The sequence below is a fragment of the Heliconius melpomene genome, chromosome 10, assembly GCF_056956725.1.
Source record: "Heliconius melpomene rosina isolate 202511_hmr_F chromosome 10, ASM5695672v1, whole genome shotgun sequence".
In the NCBI taxonomy this organism is placed as follows: domain Eukaryota; kingdom Metazoa; phylum Arthropoda; class Insecta; order Lepidoptera; family Nymphalidae; genus Heliconius; species Heliconius melpomene.
The window spans coordinates 10685167-10707138 of NC_140398.1; the positions used below are offsets into that span (position 1 = coordinate 10685167).

General features: G+C 33.0%; 2 protein-coding genes across 2 annotated transcripts in view; one reads left to right on the forward strand and one right to left on the reverse strand.

Moving 5' to 3' along the window:
- Rpn13 (regulatory particle non-ATPase 13) overlaps positions 1-21972 on the forward strand; it is a 306135-nt gene that overhangs the window by 172247 nt on the left and 111916 nt on the right. The gene's annotated exons all lie outside the window — the stretch shown is intronic.
- LOC146535583 (uncharacterized) lies at positions 17750-21609 on the reverse strand. The gene is made up of 4 exons (XM_085191403.1): positions 21460-21609; positions 20181-20349; positions 18533-18791; positions 17750-17913 (listed from the first exon to the last, which is right to left on the reverse strand). Exons 1-4 carry the CDS (start codon positions 21556-21558, stop codon positions 17865-17867), a joined length of 576 nt encoding a protein of 191 aa, XP_085047529.1. The 5' UTR covers positions 21559-21609; the 3' UTR covers positions 17750-17864.

A 21972-nucleotide genomic window follows, 5' to 3' on the forward strand; every position in this document is an offset into this window, starting at 1 on the left:
GAGTATTAATGTATCGATTATGCTGCATTTTGAATGCAATTTCAATAGGGTACTTCCCGTGGAAGTGGATGTGAAGTTATGAAATTTCGCATGAAGCGAAAACTTATAATATACATAAGGGAAAAAATACAAAAAAAAATTTTTTTATGTAACATAGAAAAAAATCATTATTATTTTTGTAGTTCATTTCATACAAAATGATATGCCCGCAAACTTAATTTTGTACTTTTTAGAAACAAATATTATTTCATAAAGATGCTAAAAATAAGATAAACATAAGAAAATCTTAATTATCTTATCTATTTCTAAGTACGTGTGCGCAAGTAATTAAGCAAAGCAAAATAACATTAAACCCTTTTGCTAGACATTACAATGGCGAGGAAATGGCGTTGTTCATCGGTTTTATTTGAAAACTTTTATTTAGTTCCATTTATTGCGTCCATTTAGTAGCTTCAAAAACGATGATAACATTACCAACTATATCTATACTAATATAATAAAGCGGAAGAGTTTGTTTGTTTGTTTGTTTGTTTGTTTGTTTGAACGCTAAGATCTCTGGATCTACTGGATCGATTTACTTTGTTTTTGTTTTGTATGAAAGCTGCATTCTTCAGAAGTGCTATAGGCTATATAACATTACGTAGCACATATTTACTAATAAATTAAAATACTTTCTAATTTGACATGCAATTTATTCTGCCATGTTAATAACAACCGTCGTCGCTACGCGACCGCGTTCGTTACCGCGTCATTTTGATATTCATCCTTATGAAAATAAATATAATAGTCACTTTTAGCATTTCATCTAGATTGAAATTATATTTCTATAGAAATTATATTCTTATATTTCAAGCAGGCGTAGCCGCGTCCGGGTCCGCTAGTATAGTATAAAGGAAAACTGTATTTTGTAGTGTAAATTTAAAAGCTAAGAAAATAATGGAGAGCTTAAAGTTTTCTATTTCTTGTATATTATGTTCGTTCGTCTTTCTTTAAAGTTTCTTTTAAGTTTCTCGACAAAACAAAACTTATAGAATAAAATACTAGTTGTACGTTCTGTTATTATTATTAAGAAGAAAATCGAACAAAAGCTGAATCTATGAAGATATTGTAGTAGATAAAGTTATTTAGTCATTATATATTGAACTGTAATAAATCTTAGCCATTGTTGTCTGCGCTAAGATCTGTTACGAAGAGATATTCTCTATTCAGCCTCCTTATTTCTGATCTTTATCAACAAATGGAAGCCTTTATAAGATCTTGTTTTACTAAGAAAAACAATAAGATATTTCTTGTCATTTCATTTATTTAAGTAACGTTATTTTGAAATAGAATTATTTAATGGAAGCTACGTTAACTATACAAAACAATTGTCTAAGGTTACAATATAAAAAGAACTAGTGCTTACTTAGTTAGGTTAGTGAGTTATATAAGGTCTCGGTCTCTCACATGTCCTTTAAAATAATAATAGTTGTTATAAGAAGAGAGAAAGCCTTCAATTTATCTATGTGCATATGTATTTGCCATATATAACCGGTCTGATCTTGCGCTTAAAATATAATAGAAATGGCTGTCCATTAATTGTTGGTCGTCACTTTTCTTATTTAGTTATTTATTACATTCAATAATCCTTAATTTTTAAACATTCCCTTCTCGAAGTAAAGCTAAACTCTTACTACACAAACCCAACTGAGATGTCTCATTTATTCAATATATTTACTTATAATTTAACGAATTAACCTACTTTGTAGAATAGAGCATTAAGCTGAAAGAATTTATATGACTATATTAAAATACTGTCACAAGAGTACTTCACTTACGTATACAATGGACAGTACTATAAAGTACAAGTCTAATAAAGTTATATAAGTTATATACAAAATATACAATAGTTAGAAAACGGAAGCGGTTAACGTTTTTAAAATAAACACGATAAAAACACATACCGTCTATATGTTTCCAACGTACTCGGACAGAGGTTCCACGTAATTACAATAATTGACATGTGTCACTCAATAACAACAATACACACTAGATACCTTCCAATCAGGGCTTCCGCCTACAAGCAACCATTCCCGTTTGACACAATTCCACTGCTTTCACTGTCTTTTTCACCTGAATCTACCCACATTTACACTTGTACACTAACACAATAATATATTTTATTGTTACTGTAATAATAAGTTCTTCCCCTCCCACGTTATTCACATTTTTTTAAGCAAAAAGCGAGTCAACTCTTTTGTAATAAATCGAGCCTCCCTAATTCCTAATTACAATCATTTTGTACTGTTCGCAGTATATACTTTTAGTTGATAAATTTGTAAAGAAAAAGGCTATTTATTGTCCTCATAAATAAATATTTCACCTTAAAAAAATTTACAAGACCCCTTGTCTGTGAAATGATATTAATATTTGGATAGTTACACGGATAGTAAGTTCATTTATCTAAGTAAAATTTTAAAATGCTTAAAATGTTAAAATTTTAAAATGCACAAAATGTGTAAAGTTTTAAAAATACATAAAAGCTCCTTAAGTTTGTAATTTTTTTGTCAATACCCATATAAATATATGGTAAATTATGCCGCTTATATAACGTTTATTTAAAACAGAATTATAAGATTTCAAATATTATATTAATAGATTTATATTGTCAATATAAATCTTTTCACATTTACTACAGAAGGAAACTGTTCCATAGACAGCTTCCTCCGCTCCGATTTATATCATGGTATCAAACAACGAAAAGCCTTCATAAAGCGTCTTCCTGAGCTTATGAAACAATAAGGCATTACTTGCCATTTTCTTTACGTATTTATGGGTAGTAAAGTACGACGGCAGAAAAGATATTACAGACTTTAATTTTATTCTTTTATGGTTAGAGATGTTTCTCGAACACAAAATATGTTATAGGTTCCTTTTATTACTGGCTACGGTGGTTCTAAAAGGACAATCTGAGAATTTTATTAAAATTTAATTTGTTTTCTGTTTAGAAATAATTTCCTTCATAATGAATATTATCAACATCGTAGTCATGGTGTAGCCGCCAAATAATATTAAATAAAAAAATCAGCTTCTCGCTGAATTTGTTCCCAATTTTAAGCCGAATTCTAGAGGCATTGCAAAGCCGCGCTTCGCTTTGACACCAGAATGAAAAATTATATAAATTTAAAATTAATATTTAATTTCCATGAAAGGGGATCGAACCCACCACCAGATGCGTTTACAGTCACATACACGTGCCCCTGCGCCAGACTGGCCTCATATACCTAATATTAAATCAAAAAATCTGAACATCTAAAATTATATATGATGCATTTCATTTTAGCACACCGTAACTCAGCGAACTAACACTGTTCAGTGAATTTAAATGTTTCACGTCACAAAAGGCGTTATGCAAAGGAAATTTGCGCAATCGATAGTCAGCATTCAACCTTTGTGTTCCCAGAGTAACGATAAAGGAGCACGCGAAGAATACAACCGCTCCGACCGTGCCCGCAGCGTATCAATTTGCTACCTACCTCTTTCTCTATGAGGTAGTTTTAAAGTTTCTGTAGGTATGTCATTTTAAGCTTATTCTTACCAAAAAACTTAGAAGCGACCCGTTTTAGAAGTTTTCATCCGAGCTTGTATAGTAGAGCTGGTTAAATGCTAATATCGGAAATATTTTAAGGATGTGACGAATTTTTAAATATTTAGTTTTTTACACTATATACTTTTATTACATAAGAGAAATAAATATTACATTTTTAAATATAAATTGTTATAAAAAAATACATTTAAAAATATAAAAAAAAACACTCTTCTGAGGGTGTGACAAGGGTCCAAGCCATCAGTGGCTAGGGCTCTACTACTCGTAAGTTATAGCATAGAAGTTAATTTTACTAACCAAGGCTATGATTTTTATTATTCTTCTTTATTTATGATTTAATAATTTCTAAAGCGAGTTGTTGTATTGTAGGTATTACAAAGTTGTAAAGAGTCTAGGTCAAAATATTGTATTAGCATATCGCTTGAGCCCGAGCTGGGCGCATGCATATTGATGTCGCTTTTCACCGGTCTGACATCTTAATGGTTGAATAATGTTAAGTTGAAGGCAATATTTCACAATTTAATAATATATATTGCTTTAAAATTTAACATGATTCACAAATATCTAGTAATATTTTCTATACACACTCCCCCACTTCTTGAGTCATAGCGTGTTGAGTGGCGGAACTCAACACCGCGCTTTGCCTTAACACCAGAGCAGAGAAAGGGAAATATAAATTTCAAGAAATATTTCAATTCCTTTCAAACTCTCCATTGGATTACAGTACAATAAAAAACTTATTTCTCTTCATATAAAAAAGAAATGTAATATTAAAATTTAATCAAATACTGTGAATAGAGTGAATAGAGTTATCTAATAATCTACGACTAAAACTTCAAAAGACTCTGATTTACAAAGAAACCTCCAACAAATATCATTAATCAAAGTTGTTCCTAGAAATATTGGAAACATTTTCCCAAATATTAATACCCATTCGGTTCGGTAGACCGCTAAGTTTGTTACATACCTACTCTTACAAAGAAACGTATGAAAAACTTTTGCCTTCCGACTCGTTTGTACTGCGGTATCACACCCTCGAGGGCTGAAGCTAACCTCTTTTAACACACTGAACATGTATTGATTCAAATAGCTCTCAATATTTTTTTATCCTGTTATTACTTTTGTACACTTACTAGCTTTCATCGTGCATGGTAAAGTTTTTATAAAAGCTTATTAACTTTTGACTATATTTTTTAAATAAATAAATATAAATGTATTTTTTTTTAAATTCTAATCTTTCTTTTTATTCTCTCTTTCTCTCTCTCTGTTTCTAACATTTTGCTAAGTAAAATTAAAAAGGCGCTATGACTATATCATTCATCTCTGTTAAACGTTTCGACGCTACCGCCTCGTACCTTTACGTAGTAGAGAGCTCGTGCTACGGTGATACATGACTGCAGCGATAGTAATATATCCCAGCTTCCTTTTAAATTTTAGGAACACATTTTATGTGACTACCTTTCTTTGTTTTCTCACCATGACTCCTCGCTTAACTTCTTCTTTTTCGTTCGAAATATATTCGTATTTTAACTGACCACCGCAATTTTACATTTCGGAGCCATATATCAACTTTATTTTTTTTTGGCTTCACGCTTTATCCCACATGTAGGAAAGGCAAAGGGAGCCTAGTGTTGAGACACTCCGCTCCCTGCTTTCCGTCGAAATCTGGAGGTATTGCGGGTTAAGTGGCGGACGTCAACACTACGCCTTGCCTCGACACAAGAGCGAAGAAATGAAAATATTAAATATTTTATTGCCTCCAGTGGGAATCGAACCCACAACCTATCGCATTTACAGTCACCCGCTTGTGCAACTGTCCTCGTAAAATAAACTTTAGTTATATTTTAATTAAAATACGATGTACCGTAACGTACTTAGACGTTATATTTGCGAATCTTTTCGAATGTCACATTTTCATTTGTAAAATATATATTCCAATTGCTATGTAATTTCATTTCAGCTATCACGTCGTACTTAAGCTCCTTAGAATAATACACTTGTTTTTGCTTATTTGCTGGCAGTATTGTCATCAATCGCGCACCATTGTTTAAATGTTTGGATGCGAAGCTCTTTTGTCTGGATAATATTGATCCATTGTTGGGAGATAAAATACTCTAATGCGTGTAAATGATTGATCGCCTTCTATAGTGCTCTAAATATATACCTACTTATAGACCTTCGCGTTATCTTCCTCGGATGCGTATAACATCTTAGATGTTTTAGTTTTTAAGTCACAATTAATGAAATGTTATTAGAAATTAATAAATTGTGTTAAATTTAAAACAAGTAAGTACGTTTAAATCTACATCAGGGACATAAACGTTAAAAAAGTTAATATTTAAAATTGACTTTTTTAAAATTAAAAATCAACTAGACGTCAGGTTTACTAATTATAAAGTAGTGGAACTTTATATTTACTTTTTTTAATTGCTTGCGTTATGGAACCACAAGGAAATTATTTATTCTTCGCGGACTCACGGTATACATTGCAAATTAAGTACATATTAGCTTATACAAAGCAATCCACGACATTTAGCTATTAACCAATTAAACTGGAAATTAAACATATTCTCTAACATGAAGACCAGTAGTAACGAAGGAACGACTGCACTAGTTGTAGGTTCGATCTCCACTCAAGGAAATGAAATATTAAAAAGTGGGGAAATGAGTGTCCCAACACTAGGTTTCCTCTGCCTACCCTGCTATATACGGAATGCAGCGTGAAGCTGATTAGATTTTTTCTTATTTTCTAAAATAAAACTATAATAAAAGATAATAACGCAAACAAATTTACACTCGACCATTAAGTTTCGTACAACGCCTCAAGCTATTATTGTTATAATGATATACGAGTGTGTTGTGGCATTTTCTATATTACATCGATGATTTATCTAAAGGCCAGGCGTGCAGGGGCAAAAATGTGTGACTGTAATCGCGACTGGTTGTGGATTTGATGCCCACTTGAGGAAATGAGATATTTATTTAACATTATATTTTCATTTCTTCGCTCTAGTGTCGAAGCAATTGAATTCCACTACGCAACACACAATGAGGAACGGAGTGTTTTAACACTGGCTTGCCTCTGCCTACCCTGCTGTGTGAGGCATGCATCGTGTACGTAATTGTGGCATATCCTATATTACACCGAAGATTTATGTATAGGAGTTGATGAATGCGGCCAAACATGATTGAAAAAATTCTCAGCTGTGATTTGCTCAAAGTAATAAAAACAATAGTTAAGCCAAGAGTCGCAAATTACGTTTTGAACAAAACTAAGGGCCAGCGCTGGTAGTAAACAAGGATTCCCATTGGCTTTATTTGAAAACTTTTGATCGCTTTTAGTTGGAGAAAAAAACAAACGTTTTATTGTATGTATTGCATACTTCATATTTTTCAATAATTATTTTATTTAAGTATAGACAAATATATTGTTTTATTTTTCTATCGAAACATAAAATTGTTATTATTAATATTTTTTTTAATTAGCTAGTAACTGCTAAAGTTATTAATTATGTTAGTTATAAAGCTGGGTAAAATAAAAATAAATAAAAATCTGAGTAAAAATATAATTTAGATCAAACAAAATAAAACAATACTCAAACTCTATATTTTAATTATATGATGTATTCATTCGATACTAACTGCCTTTCTAGCTGCCTATTTGTTTGTTCTTCTTAATAAATTTATATTTAAGTAGGTATTTTCGAACAGATTTTAGAAGTTTATTTGTTAACATAAAAATTATCGTAAGATCAGTGTGTAGCATTATATATTACGATTTGTAAAGCTTTTAGAAAACTAATCTGAATTTGTATCTACTATTATATTGGCAGAAATTCTACCAAAGACATAACTATTGCTATATCCAATTTAAGGGTGATCATAAACTCAGTACTGACAAACCATGAGAGTAATTACCGACACGGCGCCGAGCACGCAGCACACTCGTATATCTCTTTTGTAAGCGAGATTAAAGAGGCAGTGGCGTGGGCTGTTACCATCCATCTCCTATAAATGCTGTTTCGACGCCAGCCCCCGCCCCCTATTCAGTAGTAGCTGTAAACTACTCAATTTTATACTGGAACTCCTTCGAAATTTTACAAACTCATTGACAAAACCGACAAATTGCTATTATTTTTTTTAAGTATGCGGAATATGGAATGATTATGATTAAATACCAGAAATCTTTAATCAATCTTTTAACAAATGAATTAGTTAGTAGTAGAGTATATTATCATTGAAAATTATTGGTATTTATAGGTCTAATTGTTTTAGTGCCTCTGAAAAATATACAAACCACTCTAAGTTATATGAACATTGGTATTAAATTGAGTAAATTCATTACCGTTAAGGTATTTTTTAGCTTCAGTTAGGACATTCCGTCTCCCACTTTGCGTTGAATTTTCGCGACGTTGCGAGTTGAGTGGCGGAATTTAATACAGCGTTTTGTCTTTTTACCAGACCAAAGAAATGAAAATAATATATAAATAATTTCCCTGGGGGGTATCGGACCCACAACCGTCGCACAGGACGTGCCACTGCGCCACGTCAAAGTCAAAGTCAAAATATCTTTATTCCATAAAAATGCTTAACATTCACTTGGACATGTCATAAAAGAAGAAAAAAATGCAAAACAAAATAACCAAAAAAAATGTGCAATTTTGACTTGAAAAAGGCCCGTTCAAATGGTTGAGCTCATGAGAAGATACAGGCAAAGAAACTCATGGCCACTCTTTTTAACTGCCAACATTTGTTACAAATTACAATTAACAATTTTAACTTAGAAGTAGAGCAACTCATTTCCAAACATCTTTATCGCGAACATAATCTTTAGCAGAGTAATATGCCCTCGGCCTTCAATATAATTGCCTAATTATGGTCAAATATCATTTATTATGTCATCATCATAAAATGATTATCACGATATCTTCGTTTACGTTTTTCCATCCATATTTAGTGGGGTGACCTATGTAAAGTTATATGACAATTTAGTAAACAACCGTCTATCCGTATAAAATTTGGCAAACTAACACGTTCGGCGAACCCTGTTCCAACTCTGAATTTCAATTAGTCCAGTCTAGCCAATTCCGCGAGAGAGCTAACCGTAGGCTCCAAATTTCTCTACGTGTTGATACAGCCTGGCCTGGCTGCGCCCGACAGCGGACAGGCCGACAGTTACGCACTGAACAAAACATTTTAGTTGGTCGTGTGTTGCAGGTTTACATTTCGGACTTACCATCACACAACCAGTAATTATATTTTGAGTGACGTTTTTTTAAACGCCGTATTTAATATTTGTGTTTCAATTTTTTTATTGAAAAACAGATTTACGCTTTTTCCTGTACACCTGCTGAGCGGGAAGCTGTTTTAGAGCAGTTGAAGGCAGAGAACGCACAGTGTTAAGGCACTCAATTAGCCACTTTCCGCCCAATTTCCGAGACATTCTGTGTCGAGCGACTTTCTTGAAGTATATCTAATCATGAATCCATTTGTTTTCTAATTTATAATTAAAAAAGCAAATTTATATTATAATAAATTATATAATTTCATCTATTCCAAAATAATCATGTTTTAAGTACATATAGTTATTTACTCGATACTATAACACAAACAACGTCTTTCTGTTAGTCTGGGCTATTTTCCGGAACAGCTGAAGGCTGTGGTGCAACATCCAAGAATACTCTAATCGCATTTGCCGTGCGTGCGTACCTAGATAGATACGTAAATATTCAATAATGTTCTATTATTTGGGATGTGACGATGCACAGCATCTGTGAGAGGGCGCTGTATACTTCCCTTTGATTATCCAATGATTTACACTTCCGGTTGCTGTTTTCGACCAATCAGCGATTCGCCGGAAGTCACGTGGTCCCAGGTGGTAGGGCGCCGAGACGTTGTAAAGGCGACACTACGCTTCTTACCTCATAGCGTCGTTATTTCCCAATAGAGTAACATCGTTTAAAAGTGAAAGTGCTGTGGTAAGTGTAGTGTTGGAGGTGGAATTTCTTCACGTCGTGACCCGGATTTCTATATCGGGCCTACTCATGGAAGGCCTCCAGCAAAGATGTACATCCTCGTCAGAGAATTTTCTTTTGTGAAATTCAAAGGTACAAAAATGGACAACGGGTGAGTCATTTGAACCTCTTGTTTAACAAGTATCTACATGCATGTAATACTGTTCTATTGCTTGGTATTATATATACCAATACAGTAGTGGATTCTGAGCTTTACCGAACACGGCTGTGTTATAACCTACAATAAGGTTAGGTATATGTCTCAGATTTTTAGCAGTTGTGGACCAATTTTATTCAGCTAACGGGCATTGCACAAAGCAAGAGGACTCATCGCTTGTTTAACGCTCTTGGAGACGTTCTCGGCATAGTATCATGCGATGTAAACGGAGTTTACTAAATAAATCGATTTTCACAGAGTTTACTTAGTTGTATACTATCTATTAATATACTACCTTCGTTTAAATGCGATAAATTCGTTAGGAGCGTATCCTGAGCGAGTTATCAAATATATAAAGAAAAAAAAAAAAAAAAAAAAAAATCTTTTCTCATCATATATATCAGGGAAGCGGATTATTTAATAGTTGCCAGTTGTTAAAACCAGATGGCGTTGCCTGTCACTCTGACGTGACACCGATCGATGACAATCAGAAGTGGGATCGGAACAAGCTCCGGTCCCAACCACCTCATTCTCCGACATATATAAAAAGTCTGTCTATTTTTAGATAATCTTTTTTATTTATTTGTAATAAGTTAATTACTAACTTTGTTGAAATGTTATATTCGCTGGGAGCGTATCCTAAGCGAGTTAACGAACAACAATGGATAAATCTGCGTGGGAGTTTCTTTTGGCTTCTTTTGACAATTGCAAGCGAATACTCGGAAGAATTAGACACAAGGATTCGAAGACAATTTCAAAGCCTGGCAGGAAAAGTGTTTCAAACACGGAATATCGGAGGTTTATTTTCTCAACCCTGGAGGAGTGAGGATAAAGCAATTGTGGATTTGCTGATTTTTCGTGGTTACTGCCATCGCTATGAACGTCATAACATTTAGCAATGGGCGTCATAGTATTTAGCAATCACGGGATCTTCTGTATGGCATCTTCGGCAAAGATCTAGCCAGTCACCTTATCTTAGTTGCCTTAAGGTGGACTCGGGCTATTACATAAGGTATGTCCAATTATTTAAAGTGCATTTATCTGTCCATTAGAATTTAAAAAAGCTCGGTACTATTTTAATTAGAAATGCTCTCAATTGTACGGGAGGGGGGTAGTTATAAGGAGGCTGCCTCTGAGCGTATCGGAGGCAGTGGCTTCGGATGGTTTGGGCTCCGTAGGCCCTTCCCGGTTTAATCGCGGGAATGCATCTAGCCATTTACCTCCATACCACCAATAATCCTTTTCCAAGATTATTTGAAGCAGTTAGACCTTCGTCAACCGTACATGCATCAAAGAAATTGAGAAGCATGAGTTGAGTATAAAACTCTAGCACATTTAATTATACATTAGCAATTGTCAAGTATCGGTGCATACCGGATATCGGTAGTATGGAGTGAGAATCCGCCGACTGGTAACACAAGTCCAGAACTTAGTACAAGGGTATTGCATGACTGTTAATAACTTTATTTAAATGTAACCGTATCTTTCTGTATACATTGTGTTGAGAAATACGGAGCCTGCCTCTGGGTATATCGGAGACGGGTGTAGATGGTTTGGGGGCTCTGAAAACTCTTTTCGATTTAATAATGAGCATTCTCCATATCATCTCTGGCTTTATCCAATAAGAATTTTCAAGCGGTTCGAGAAAGCAAGGATAGAAAACAGTTCGACTCGCGTTCGACAAAGCAAACCAATAGGAAATTTTCTAATAGATAATGAAAGGTTTATCAAAAAAAAAAAAAAAATATATATTTGATATAAAAATAATTTGATATATGAATTGTTAAGTAATGGATAAAAAGAAGCAATGCGTCTAAAACTAAATTAGAAACTGACTAAAACAGTCGGTTCAAGTCCACATAAGTATTATAAAAGTTTCATATTTGGAAAAAGTAGTAAAATTTGCATTTAAATAGAAGGAAACGTTAATAAGAAGCAGGAGAAAGAGGAAAAGAAGGCAGTTAAATAATTCAGAAGGCAAATCAAGACCAAATTAAGGTCGCCAGTTGGGCCTATCAAGCAGTGAATTGTATTGTATTACGACCTTTTATTACTGAAGTTGTCAGATAGGATAAAATATGAAATGCGAGAATTACAGACAACCTTTTATTACTAAGTTGTTGGATACCATAAAGTATGATACACAATAATATTGCAAAAAGACTATCAAGAAGTGTAATTCGTTTTTGTAACTTTGGTTCCAAAGCTGGGGAAAGCTAATGAAAATAATCGTCTTTATGGAACATGAGGGCTGTGTAAGGTAATTGTGCTAATTATTACTGTCAACAGTCTTGTTATATAATGTCTACATATATACTTTGGCGATTGCTACGTGCGTAACGTAGGTATTCCGCCGCATATTGCCATGAGTTTTGCCTAAACTGAACCTGGCTAGCGAGGTATACACGTAGTCGCAACTCCAATATGGCGGAGAGCATGTTGGATGTCTATGACATTATTAAGTCCGGGGAAAATCGGACGTTTAAATTGAGTACATCTGTATTTAAATGGTATAAATTTTGAAACTGTAAAGTTGCTTCTAAAAGCGAATTTCAGAGAGTGGACTATTGTAGTTCTAAAATACAGCTAAGAAGCGATAATTGAAATATTATAAAATTGATAATTTGATATGTAAATGTATAGTAGTATCAATTACTTATAACTTTATTACACTTTGAAGAATGATATAATCATTAGTCGGCCTAAATTTTGGTTGAAAAACTAATGAGCTTATATACTCACATTTTCTAACACGTCGTATGTCAAGTCCAGTTTTCTTCAAAACTGTACCTAAGTACCTGCATACTTATGATCCCACATGACAAGGTTGGCTAGGAGAGAATGCTTTTAGCGTTAAGCCCGCCTTTTGTACATTGTTTATTTGTAATTTTGTGCAATAAAGTATATATAAACAAATAAATAAATAAGTAGCAGATAGGATATTCATATCATGAATGGTCGGACTGGTTGCAGTTCTGGTGAGCATTCATTGATGCTTTTATGAAGTTAATACTCAAAGTGTGTGATGATGGTATCAAGTCTTAAATTTTACAAAGGCGTTCAAAGGTTTGACCAGTTTAATTCTGAATTGGAACATATTATTGGGCTAAGTACATAGTATTTTGTAGAGCATTCTATTAAATGCTCTTGTGTTATTAATATATGGTACTAATATCTTCAATTACAAGGTAAAGTTAACTCTGGTAACTACTTCATCATCATCAGCCGGTCCTCGTCCGCTGCTGGACGTGGGCCTGTCCAATGGTACGCCACTGAGCTCGATCTTCAACTCTTCGCATCCAGTCGTTGCCCGCCACTTTACGAATATCGTCGCCCCACCTGGCGGAGGGACGTCCTACATTATTACGCTTGGCGAGGCGTGGTCTCCACTCTAGAACGCGTCTCTGCTTACTATAAATTTATTATAGATGTTAGGAAGCGTGGAGTCGGTTGCCGGTTCTATCTATGACCTGCTGTCTGAGCCGGAGATAGTTTCCAATAGACCGGACGACATTTTCATTGGCATTTTGATCTTGCTCGTTCTTCTAACATCATATTTCGATTAGAAATATTTCGGTGAAACAGGTGAGACCTATTGAAAATTACGCTCTAGAGACGGTGGTGTCATCCTAAGAAAAATGTTTTTCTAGGTTCTACATTAAGAAACTAGCTAGACCACCGGAAACGGGCTACAAAAGGTAACAATTTTGTTGTCTAATTTAGAGGTGAGGCTAAGCAAGGGCTTCATGAATAATAATCGATACTTATATAAATAGGTTATTATATCAATATCAAAAGTGAGAACATCTAGCTTATTATTTAGACAGTTATGGAAGCTTCCTTTCCTACTCGTGCTTATCAGCGAGTTGCGAAATATCTTTCAAAATTTGTTTGTATGCAGATTATAAGTAAGTCTAATAATTGAAGTTAATTATTTTGGCTCCGCTTCTGGCAGAGCGATTATTAATTGAATTAAAAAAAAAAAAAAAATTAAGCAATTTACAATTCTTTGTTTCTCAAATTGCTTATAAATAAAACAAAGTTACTCGTGTTTTCTGTGTTTTTACAGATCAATTTATCTGAATGTATCAGAATCAATTTATACAATCATTCTGATTTAGATCACATAGCGTCGTGCGTGGTCACCAGGAGTTATAAACACGTCTCTCACAGATGCTGTGCATCGTCACATCCCAAATAATAGTACAAGTTTTACATAACAATAAAACTTGTATTATTGTGGAGAGACGATGCACAGCATCATTTTAAGGCTCCTGGTGAGAATCTGCTATGAGGTAAGAAGCGTAGTGTCGCCTTTACAACGTCTCGGCGCCCTACCACCTGGGACCACGTGACTTCCGGCGAATCGCTGATTGGTCGAAAACAGCAACCGGAAGTGTAAATCATTGGATAATCAAAGGGAAGTATACAGCGCCCTCTCACAGATGCTGTGCATCGTCTCTCCACAATAATACAAGTTTTATTGTTATGTAAAACTTGTACTATTAAATACGACAATTTTTGCGAACAAAATGAAATATAATACCAACAGATTTAAATTATGATGATTTAAAGTGTATAACAGTATAAATAACCATACTAAAATAAATAAAGAATTTTCCCAAAATACATTCAAATAATATTAAATATATACAACAAATAATCTTTTAAGAAAAGTGAACTTAAAATTCTGAAGTACAAAAGACCTCCGCCACAGAATAATTAATAAAGAAAGTAATTAACTTTTATCGTCACGCTGGCTGCGAACTTAGCCAAGTATTTTACGAATGCTAATAAACTATTGTAGCGGAATAAAACGCTTAAAACATTTTTCATCTCAATCTTACCATTATACTATTTTATATCACTGCTTAGCAAAATCCGATTCTTTTGCAGGATATATTTATTATATTGTTTTATATGAAACGATATTGATTACCACCCCCCCACTGCCAAATTGGGAGGCATTGCATGTTGAGTATATTAATCAATATACAATATTTACTGTATATACATATACATACAGTAAAATATTGTATATGTAACTCATTTAATCAACTGTTTCTATTTATTTTATTTTATTTATTTATGATATATTTACTTTCTTCACTGCTATATGCGCTAAATTTTATAGTTACACTAGCGGCCAGCTCGCGGTTGCACCCGAGTGAACTATGTTATTATTAATCCGTCTTAATGACTACGTCCTAGTGACGTCTATGCAAAATTTGAGAATCCTAGCATTTGTAGTAACGAAGTTTCATACAAACTTTAGACCCCAAAAACAACCCCTTAGAAGTCGAATATTGCAAATTCCCGTCTTAGCGAACACCTACGTCCTATAAATAACTCCTATGCAAAATTTGAGATTCCTAGCACATATAGTTTCTGAGATTTCGTGATGAGTGAGTGACCTTTCGATTTTATATATATAGATATAAACCTTTCCATAAATAAGATTAAATAAATTTATACATTTACTATTACATTAACAATCAAATACAAAGTTTTTAAATAAATATAAAGCAAAGTACGTAAAGCAATAATTACGTGACGTAGGCACGCTGTGTTAGTTACATAGGGGAACAGAAGCCAAATAGGAATGCAGGTAAAGCAGAACTGTTAAATTACTTCCAGACTATTAACATCATTTACTTGATGAGTAGCACAAATTATTAGTTCCTCCCGTCTCTTCCTCAGTCAGTGTATCGCAACAAAACTTATATAAATAAGTGACTTATAAGTTTCAAGACTCATAAATACCAAAATTATAATAAAAATAATGTTTATAATTATTTTAATTTCAAAATTCAAAATTCTATTTTATCACAATTTACAATACGTGTACATACGAGTATATAAATCATATCATAGCCCTATATATTCTGGTTATATTACAGGTACTCGTAGTTTCCGTGACGCACCGGCGCTATATTGTCAGCAAGCAGCTATTAATTGACTAAATTCCTACACTCCTGCCATTGCTGAACGTAGCCCGATAGATAGCTAATTACCTAAATGTGGCTTGTTAGTTCAATATGGTAGGGCTGCGAGGCTACGAGGCACGGTGTAATGTTTGCATACCTGCCATTAATTATTCATATTACATGAAAATTTTGTCACTATGTTATTTATTGTTTGTACTATGTCTGATCAATCATTAATTTGATTGTCATCGTATTTTATTTTTCTATATTTATTTTTCATTTACATTATCATTTATAACAAATAAATAAATGTTTTATGTTTACTTGATAACAAATTAAACTGAGATTACGATAAACGAGGTGTAGTTAATATCTCGTCACAATTTCTGTTATATTATATTAGCAAGATGAAGTTATATTATATGTCTAGGATATGTTAATATATTTCCATTTATAAAATAAATTTAAATCTAGATCGTCTCTAAAATCCACATTTATTTACAAGTTCACATTTAACAACTCAAATTTAAATATATTTATTTAAATTCTAAAAAAAACTTAAAATCAATCAACCAAAGATACACCTATAAACAAAAATAAGCCCCAAACATTAATAATTAAATTTTACACCAGAATGTATGACAAATTATCATGACTTAACAAAATTGGCGTAATGGCTTGCTTAGGAAGCACATGAATATTCATTCGGGTTAAATTGCTAGATGAAGCTTCAAAAGCTGTATATATTATATACATACTGGAAGTACTGTAATTATTTCTTGTATGCCAATTACTTACTATACACGTATAAGACTAATTGCTGTAATGTAATCAAATTAGATCAGCTTCACGCTGCATCAGCAGGGTAGGCAGAGGAAACCTGGTGTTAAGAGAGAAGAGAGGTAAAGTAGAACGTCTATTACGTAACTTAACGTTATGCATTTACGCTGTTATATATATATTTTTTGTACGTATAGTTTGTAAATACTACGAGTCACGATATTAAGGGATTTTGAAAGCTTATTTTAATCATATACTAATATTATAGTCCTCGAGATAGATTAATATTGCAAAATATAACGGCCATTCTAAATAATATTACAATATGCTCGGAAGATTATTAGCAAAACGTGTACGCTAACAAGAGTCAGATTAGACGCAGTAAGTACAAATTGCTTTACGTAATCTCTAAATCCAAAATGTTGGTACTGAAATGAAGATTTTATAGATATTGTTGTAGTCAATATTTTATTCTAACTAAGAATCTACTCAATATATCCTTTTAATTTATTTTGTTATTACTAAATATTTCTTATTAATATTAGTCTGCTACTAATAAATTATCGTTGATATATTAGTCCAGCCTATTTATTGCTATAAGCTTTACATTTATCGTGAAAAAAATGCTGTATCCCGCACACAGCAGGGTAGGCAAAGGGAACTTAGTGTTAAGACACTCCTGACACACTGATTCTGGAGGCATTGCGTGTTGAGAGGCAGAACTCAACACCGCGCTTTGCCTCGACACCAGAGCGAAGAAATGAAAATATAAACGTAAATAAATATATCACTGGGGTGATATCGAGTGGGGATCGAACCCACAACCGTCGCGTTGAAGTCACACACTTGTGCCGCCACGATACCTGTTATGAATACTTATGTGAATACCTAATTTTACTTTATAACATAAATATTTCAAGTAAATCGCCCCCATCCAAACCCCATTGTGACGTAAATGTCCATTTTGTACTCCACCTAAACAACGACTTAATGTGATTTAAATATTATAATTAACCAAAGTGACTTTGATGATGGCCATCTTGTGTGTAATTATGTTTAATTACCAGGAAATGAGGAACTAGATGATGACCCAAGGAATTATATATAGATAATGCGAGGAATTAAAATGGTAATCTTTGAAGTACCCCTTACTGGAATTGGTTATGTAAATATATATCTAATGTGAAATATGTGGAGTAGGTTGAGTAGGAAGGCAGACCCTGGCAATAGCCGGGATTAATGCCAGGAAGAAGAAGATATCTAATGCGAAATATAAAAACCAGGATTATTTTACAAAAATTTATTCTTAACAACTAAACGTGCAAGTATCAGTCACGAGATATCCCCATCTCTACACACGTTGGAATTGATTACGTAACGGCTACGACGCAATGTTGAAATTAGCACCAGGGTTCTTCTACAATATATGTTGTAGTTGGGTAGTAACGTCTGGAATAAAATATCATTGTTTATTCATATATCAACAGTATTTATGCCATGAAGGCAATAATAAATTCGTTGCTAATATAGAATATGTTCTTTGATGTCCTGACTTCACAAAAAAGCTTTTAAAATGGCTGAATTCTATGTATTTAAAAAGTAAGGTCAGTGAGTGATTAACGTAGACGTAAACAAAATTAATTGTAAGTACCAGAGAAATCTGTAAAATTTCCACCATTCAAGTTGTTTTTTATTATACTAAATTCATTTCCTATTTTTTTTTATTTCAATATAAGGGAATGTTTTCTCTTCGAAACAGATATTTTACGTATATAAAAGATAAAATATTTACCTATTATATTATGATTTTTTTAAATATAAAGCGATGTTCAAAATTCAATCCACTTCAATAAACATTTTAATATCATCAAATATATAAAATTGAATAAATAAACTTTCGTAAACTCGCTCGTAAGCCCGTTTATAAATATGAAATAGCTGCCTATAAATTACACAAGGGTGATGATTTAATTTACATAAAAAAATTATAAAATCCTTTAACAACGTCTATTACTTGTAGTGTGAATTAATTTATAACTGTTATGATATCCGTAAATTCAATAAATACCTGTATCCCTGTCCACTGTATCCACCGTATCCACCACCATACCCGTATCCACCGCCATATCCGTAACCGCCGCCATATCCGTATCCGCCACCGTATCCGCCGCCGTATCCGTATCCACCCCCGTAACTTCTGCCTTGTAGGGCACCGCCTACTAAAGCGCCACCGATAAGTCCAGCTTTAGCACCGATCAAACCAGCTCCTAATAAACCAGCTCCAAGAGCTCCAGCTCCTACTACACCAGCACCTAGGGCTCCGGCACCTGTTATAGAAATTAATATGGTGATAATAAAAACCGATCAATTTTAATGCTAAGTTAAGGTAAGAGCGTCAAACTAAACGTAAACGCTATGATCATGGGCCCGATACTAACTGTACGCATTTAGCTTCAGGCTTTATTCCAAATATAACAGGGAACCTGGGGAAATAGTGTTAATACATTTTCGTTTCCCACTGTCCGCCGAATTCTCGAAGCATTGCGTGTTGAGTGGCAGAACACATTGCCGCGCTTTCCTCGCTACCAGATCCAGGAAATGAAAATATTAAATATTACCGAGTAGTATTTGAACTCACAACATTCACGTTCGATGGTGCCACTGCGTCACGACGGCTTTCAAGGATTTAATTATTTCTCTAGTCTGACAAAAAAACATTTGGCGTTGTCTATACAAAGAGAATTCCTACTCAAAGGTATGTAAAGCTAAAACGATGTATAAATTATACAAAACTATTATATTTTAAGTTGCTTAATGAGCTTAACTCCACCTCAGTTCCTTCGAGTTGTACCGTAAAGTTGGTTTTGCTCAGGTATTCTAAAGAATTATCAGACTTCTACAGCTGTTTTCAGTCAATTAACTTGCTTTGTATGACAACTATTTAGTTCCGTGCTTAGATTATGTGAACATTTATTAAGATTTTCTTTCATTGTATATTTTTGTACTATTTTCCTTAACTAAAATAGCTTTATAATCACCTTAAATGCTGTTATAATAATAGTCTTATTATTTCTGCACAATAAACCTAACAAATTATCTTTGCGACACTATTCATCAATTTCAAGTAAAACTAGTTTTATAGGAATTCTCTGCTGATATGGAATTTAAATGTTTTTTTTTTCAAGTAGCCTAGTGGTAAGACACTCATCTTTCCACTTTCCGACGAATGGAGGCATTGAATGTTGATTGGTGGCGCTCAACGCCGCGATTTCTCTCGAAATAATATATAATTCCCCAGTTTATATATTATTTTATACTATTTAGTATTATAACACAAAAACTTTATTGTATAGTAGATGTCTCTTACAACATTATCAGTCATCAATATCGGCTCGCAAATGAAGTGCCAGGAGAGTCACGCGCGATACTTGGCAACAATTTCACGCTGTTTTGCCCTGCATATCAATAGCTCCAATAATCTCTATTTGCCAATCTACATATTTTGCTTATAAACACATTATTTATAAGATTAATTTAGTTATAATTTTATTGTAGATAATATTATTTTTTTTATTTAAAGGGGGTTTTATTTAACTCATATTTTAAGATAATTCATTTTAATTTGTATATGGCTTATAATTTGATATAGAAAACTGTGTCTGTTATTTTATTTTCTTATATATATTGTTGAGTATTCGAAAGTATATTTTACTCACCTAGAAGTAAATGCCTCTTCTGTCTAATATTTTGTACAGGTTCAATCTGGACTAAGTCGTGGGAGTCAAGGGGTTGCAGCACATTGATCAACGGGCCATGTTCCACGGCGAAGCTCACCGCGCACACCACTAATAGACTGAATACAACTGAGCAAAGCTTCATCTTGGACTGGAAGGAAAAATAAAAGTATATTTTTATTCTTAAAATGATATTGCATGTTAGTGATTAAAACATAATAGTTTCAATTACATTCTTTAATTATTATTTTAAAGTTTTATCAAAATGTGCTTAACAGTTCTAATGTCACTATACATTTAAATAATATTTAATTTCGAAAGACAACAAACAAAGATTTTTTTTGTTTCTCATTTAGTTGTAATAGGTAATAACTAATAACAGTATCGTTTATCGAATACTTTAGGTTTTCCATTAATATTTAAAACAAGAATCTTCAAATTAAATTACCATGTTAGCACTGGTAGGTTTAATAAAATTTTATTAAATTCATCTTCTGTAAGATGATTTAGAAGCGAGATTGAGTCTGTTTACACCTCTCTGCAATAGACGTACTTTGTGTTTGTACAACTTTGCAGATACACTTAGCTCTTGACTGCTAACTAAATTTAATATACATAAACCGACGACTCATGCGATGACGACGACCTATATATGTATGTATTATATAATATATATAGTAAGTATATATTGTTACAGTTTTTTTTATTAATAAAAAAAATAATGCCATTTTTCTTTAATTAACCACATTTTTAAGTTAATGTTATATTTAAATAGATGAAGCGTTTCACATACCTACATTGTGCTACTAATATAAATGAATTCTATATCGTCGGCCTGATAAAAGCCTGTTAAGCAAATTATCAGGAGAGACAAAAAAATTATGAGTTTATGCATTAACAGACAGTTTTCTCGATTTCAAAAATTGATTAAACATGAAATAAAATTAAAATATTAAAATATACATAACGAAAGAATGGATTTAGCACGTTTACACTCTAAGCCGACGACATATATATATATATATTTTAAACATTATACGCGAATTTAGGAAAACGTTTTCTTGAGGTAAACCAATACGTACAATGAAGCTCTTGAGAACACACTTATTATGATTAGATATTATTTTCGCCAAATTTTACTACTTATTATAAAAAATATAGATAAAAAATATTTATTTTTCTTTGCAATAATGGTAACATTGATAAAATAAATTTAAAAATATAAATTTGCTAGTAATTTCAATTTTATAATAGGACCTACCTGTCGAAATGATAGTGACACTATGACAAGATACACATATACACTGTGCTCGGAGATCCTGCTTGCTACTTTTATAGGTCGCGCGGCCGTCCACGGCATATATCACTGAAGTCAACGATCCTTACGTGTCAGAGCCACACCCTAAAATTTTCTTTATATTTTTACTACAAGATATATCGGTGATTTTATAATTAATGGTAGAGTCAAAAACTGTTATAAAAACAGGTTAGTACAAGAGTACAAATACAATATTGATATGGGAACATACACATACAATATATGTAATATAAATATTATATACTTAAATTCAAATATATTTACTCTACCATAGCACTTTTCTTATTAATATATAAATATATAATATGTAAAGTGTTGATTTAATTGTAAACCCAAAGCTTTTTCTGTTGTGGGCAGTATCAAACAAGTTCCAATGGTGTCTTGACGTTTTCGCGTTGGTTGTAAAGGAAGATTTTGTCACTAAATCATGCTGAACCAAACAAATACTAATAGAGT

What these genes read in the sequence shown, in the direction of transcription:
- LOC146535583 (XM_085191403.1), bottom strand. Translation starts at nt 21,558, where the DNA reads ATGCCGTGGACGGCCGCGCGACCTATAAAAGTAGCAAGCAGGATCTCC. An exon ending in TGTCACTATCATTTCGACAG is followed by an intron (nt 20,350 to 21,459) that starts GTAGGTCCTATT and finishes TTTTCCTTCCAG; the next exon opens with TCCAAGATGAAGCTTTGCTC. An exon ending in GAAGAGGCATTTACTTCTAG is followed by an intron (nt 18,792 to 20,180) that starts GTGAGTAAAATA and finishes TTTCTATAACAG; the next exon opens with GTGCCGGAGCCCTAGGTGCT.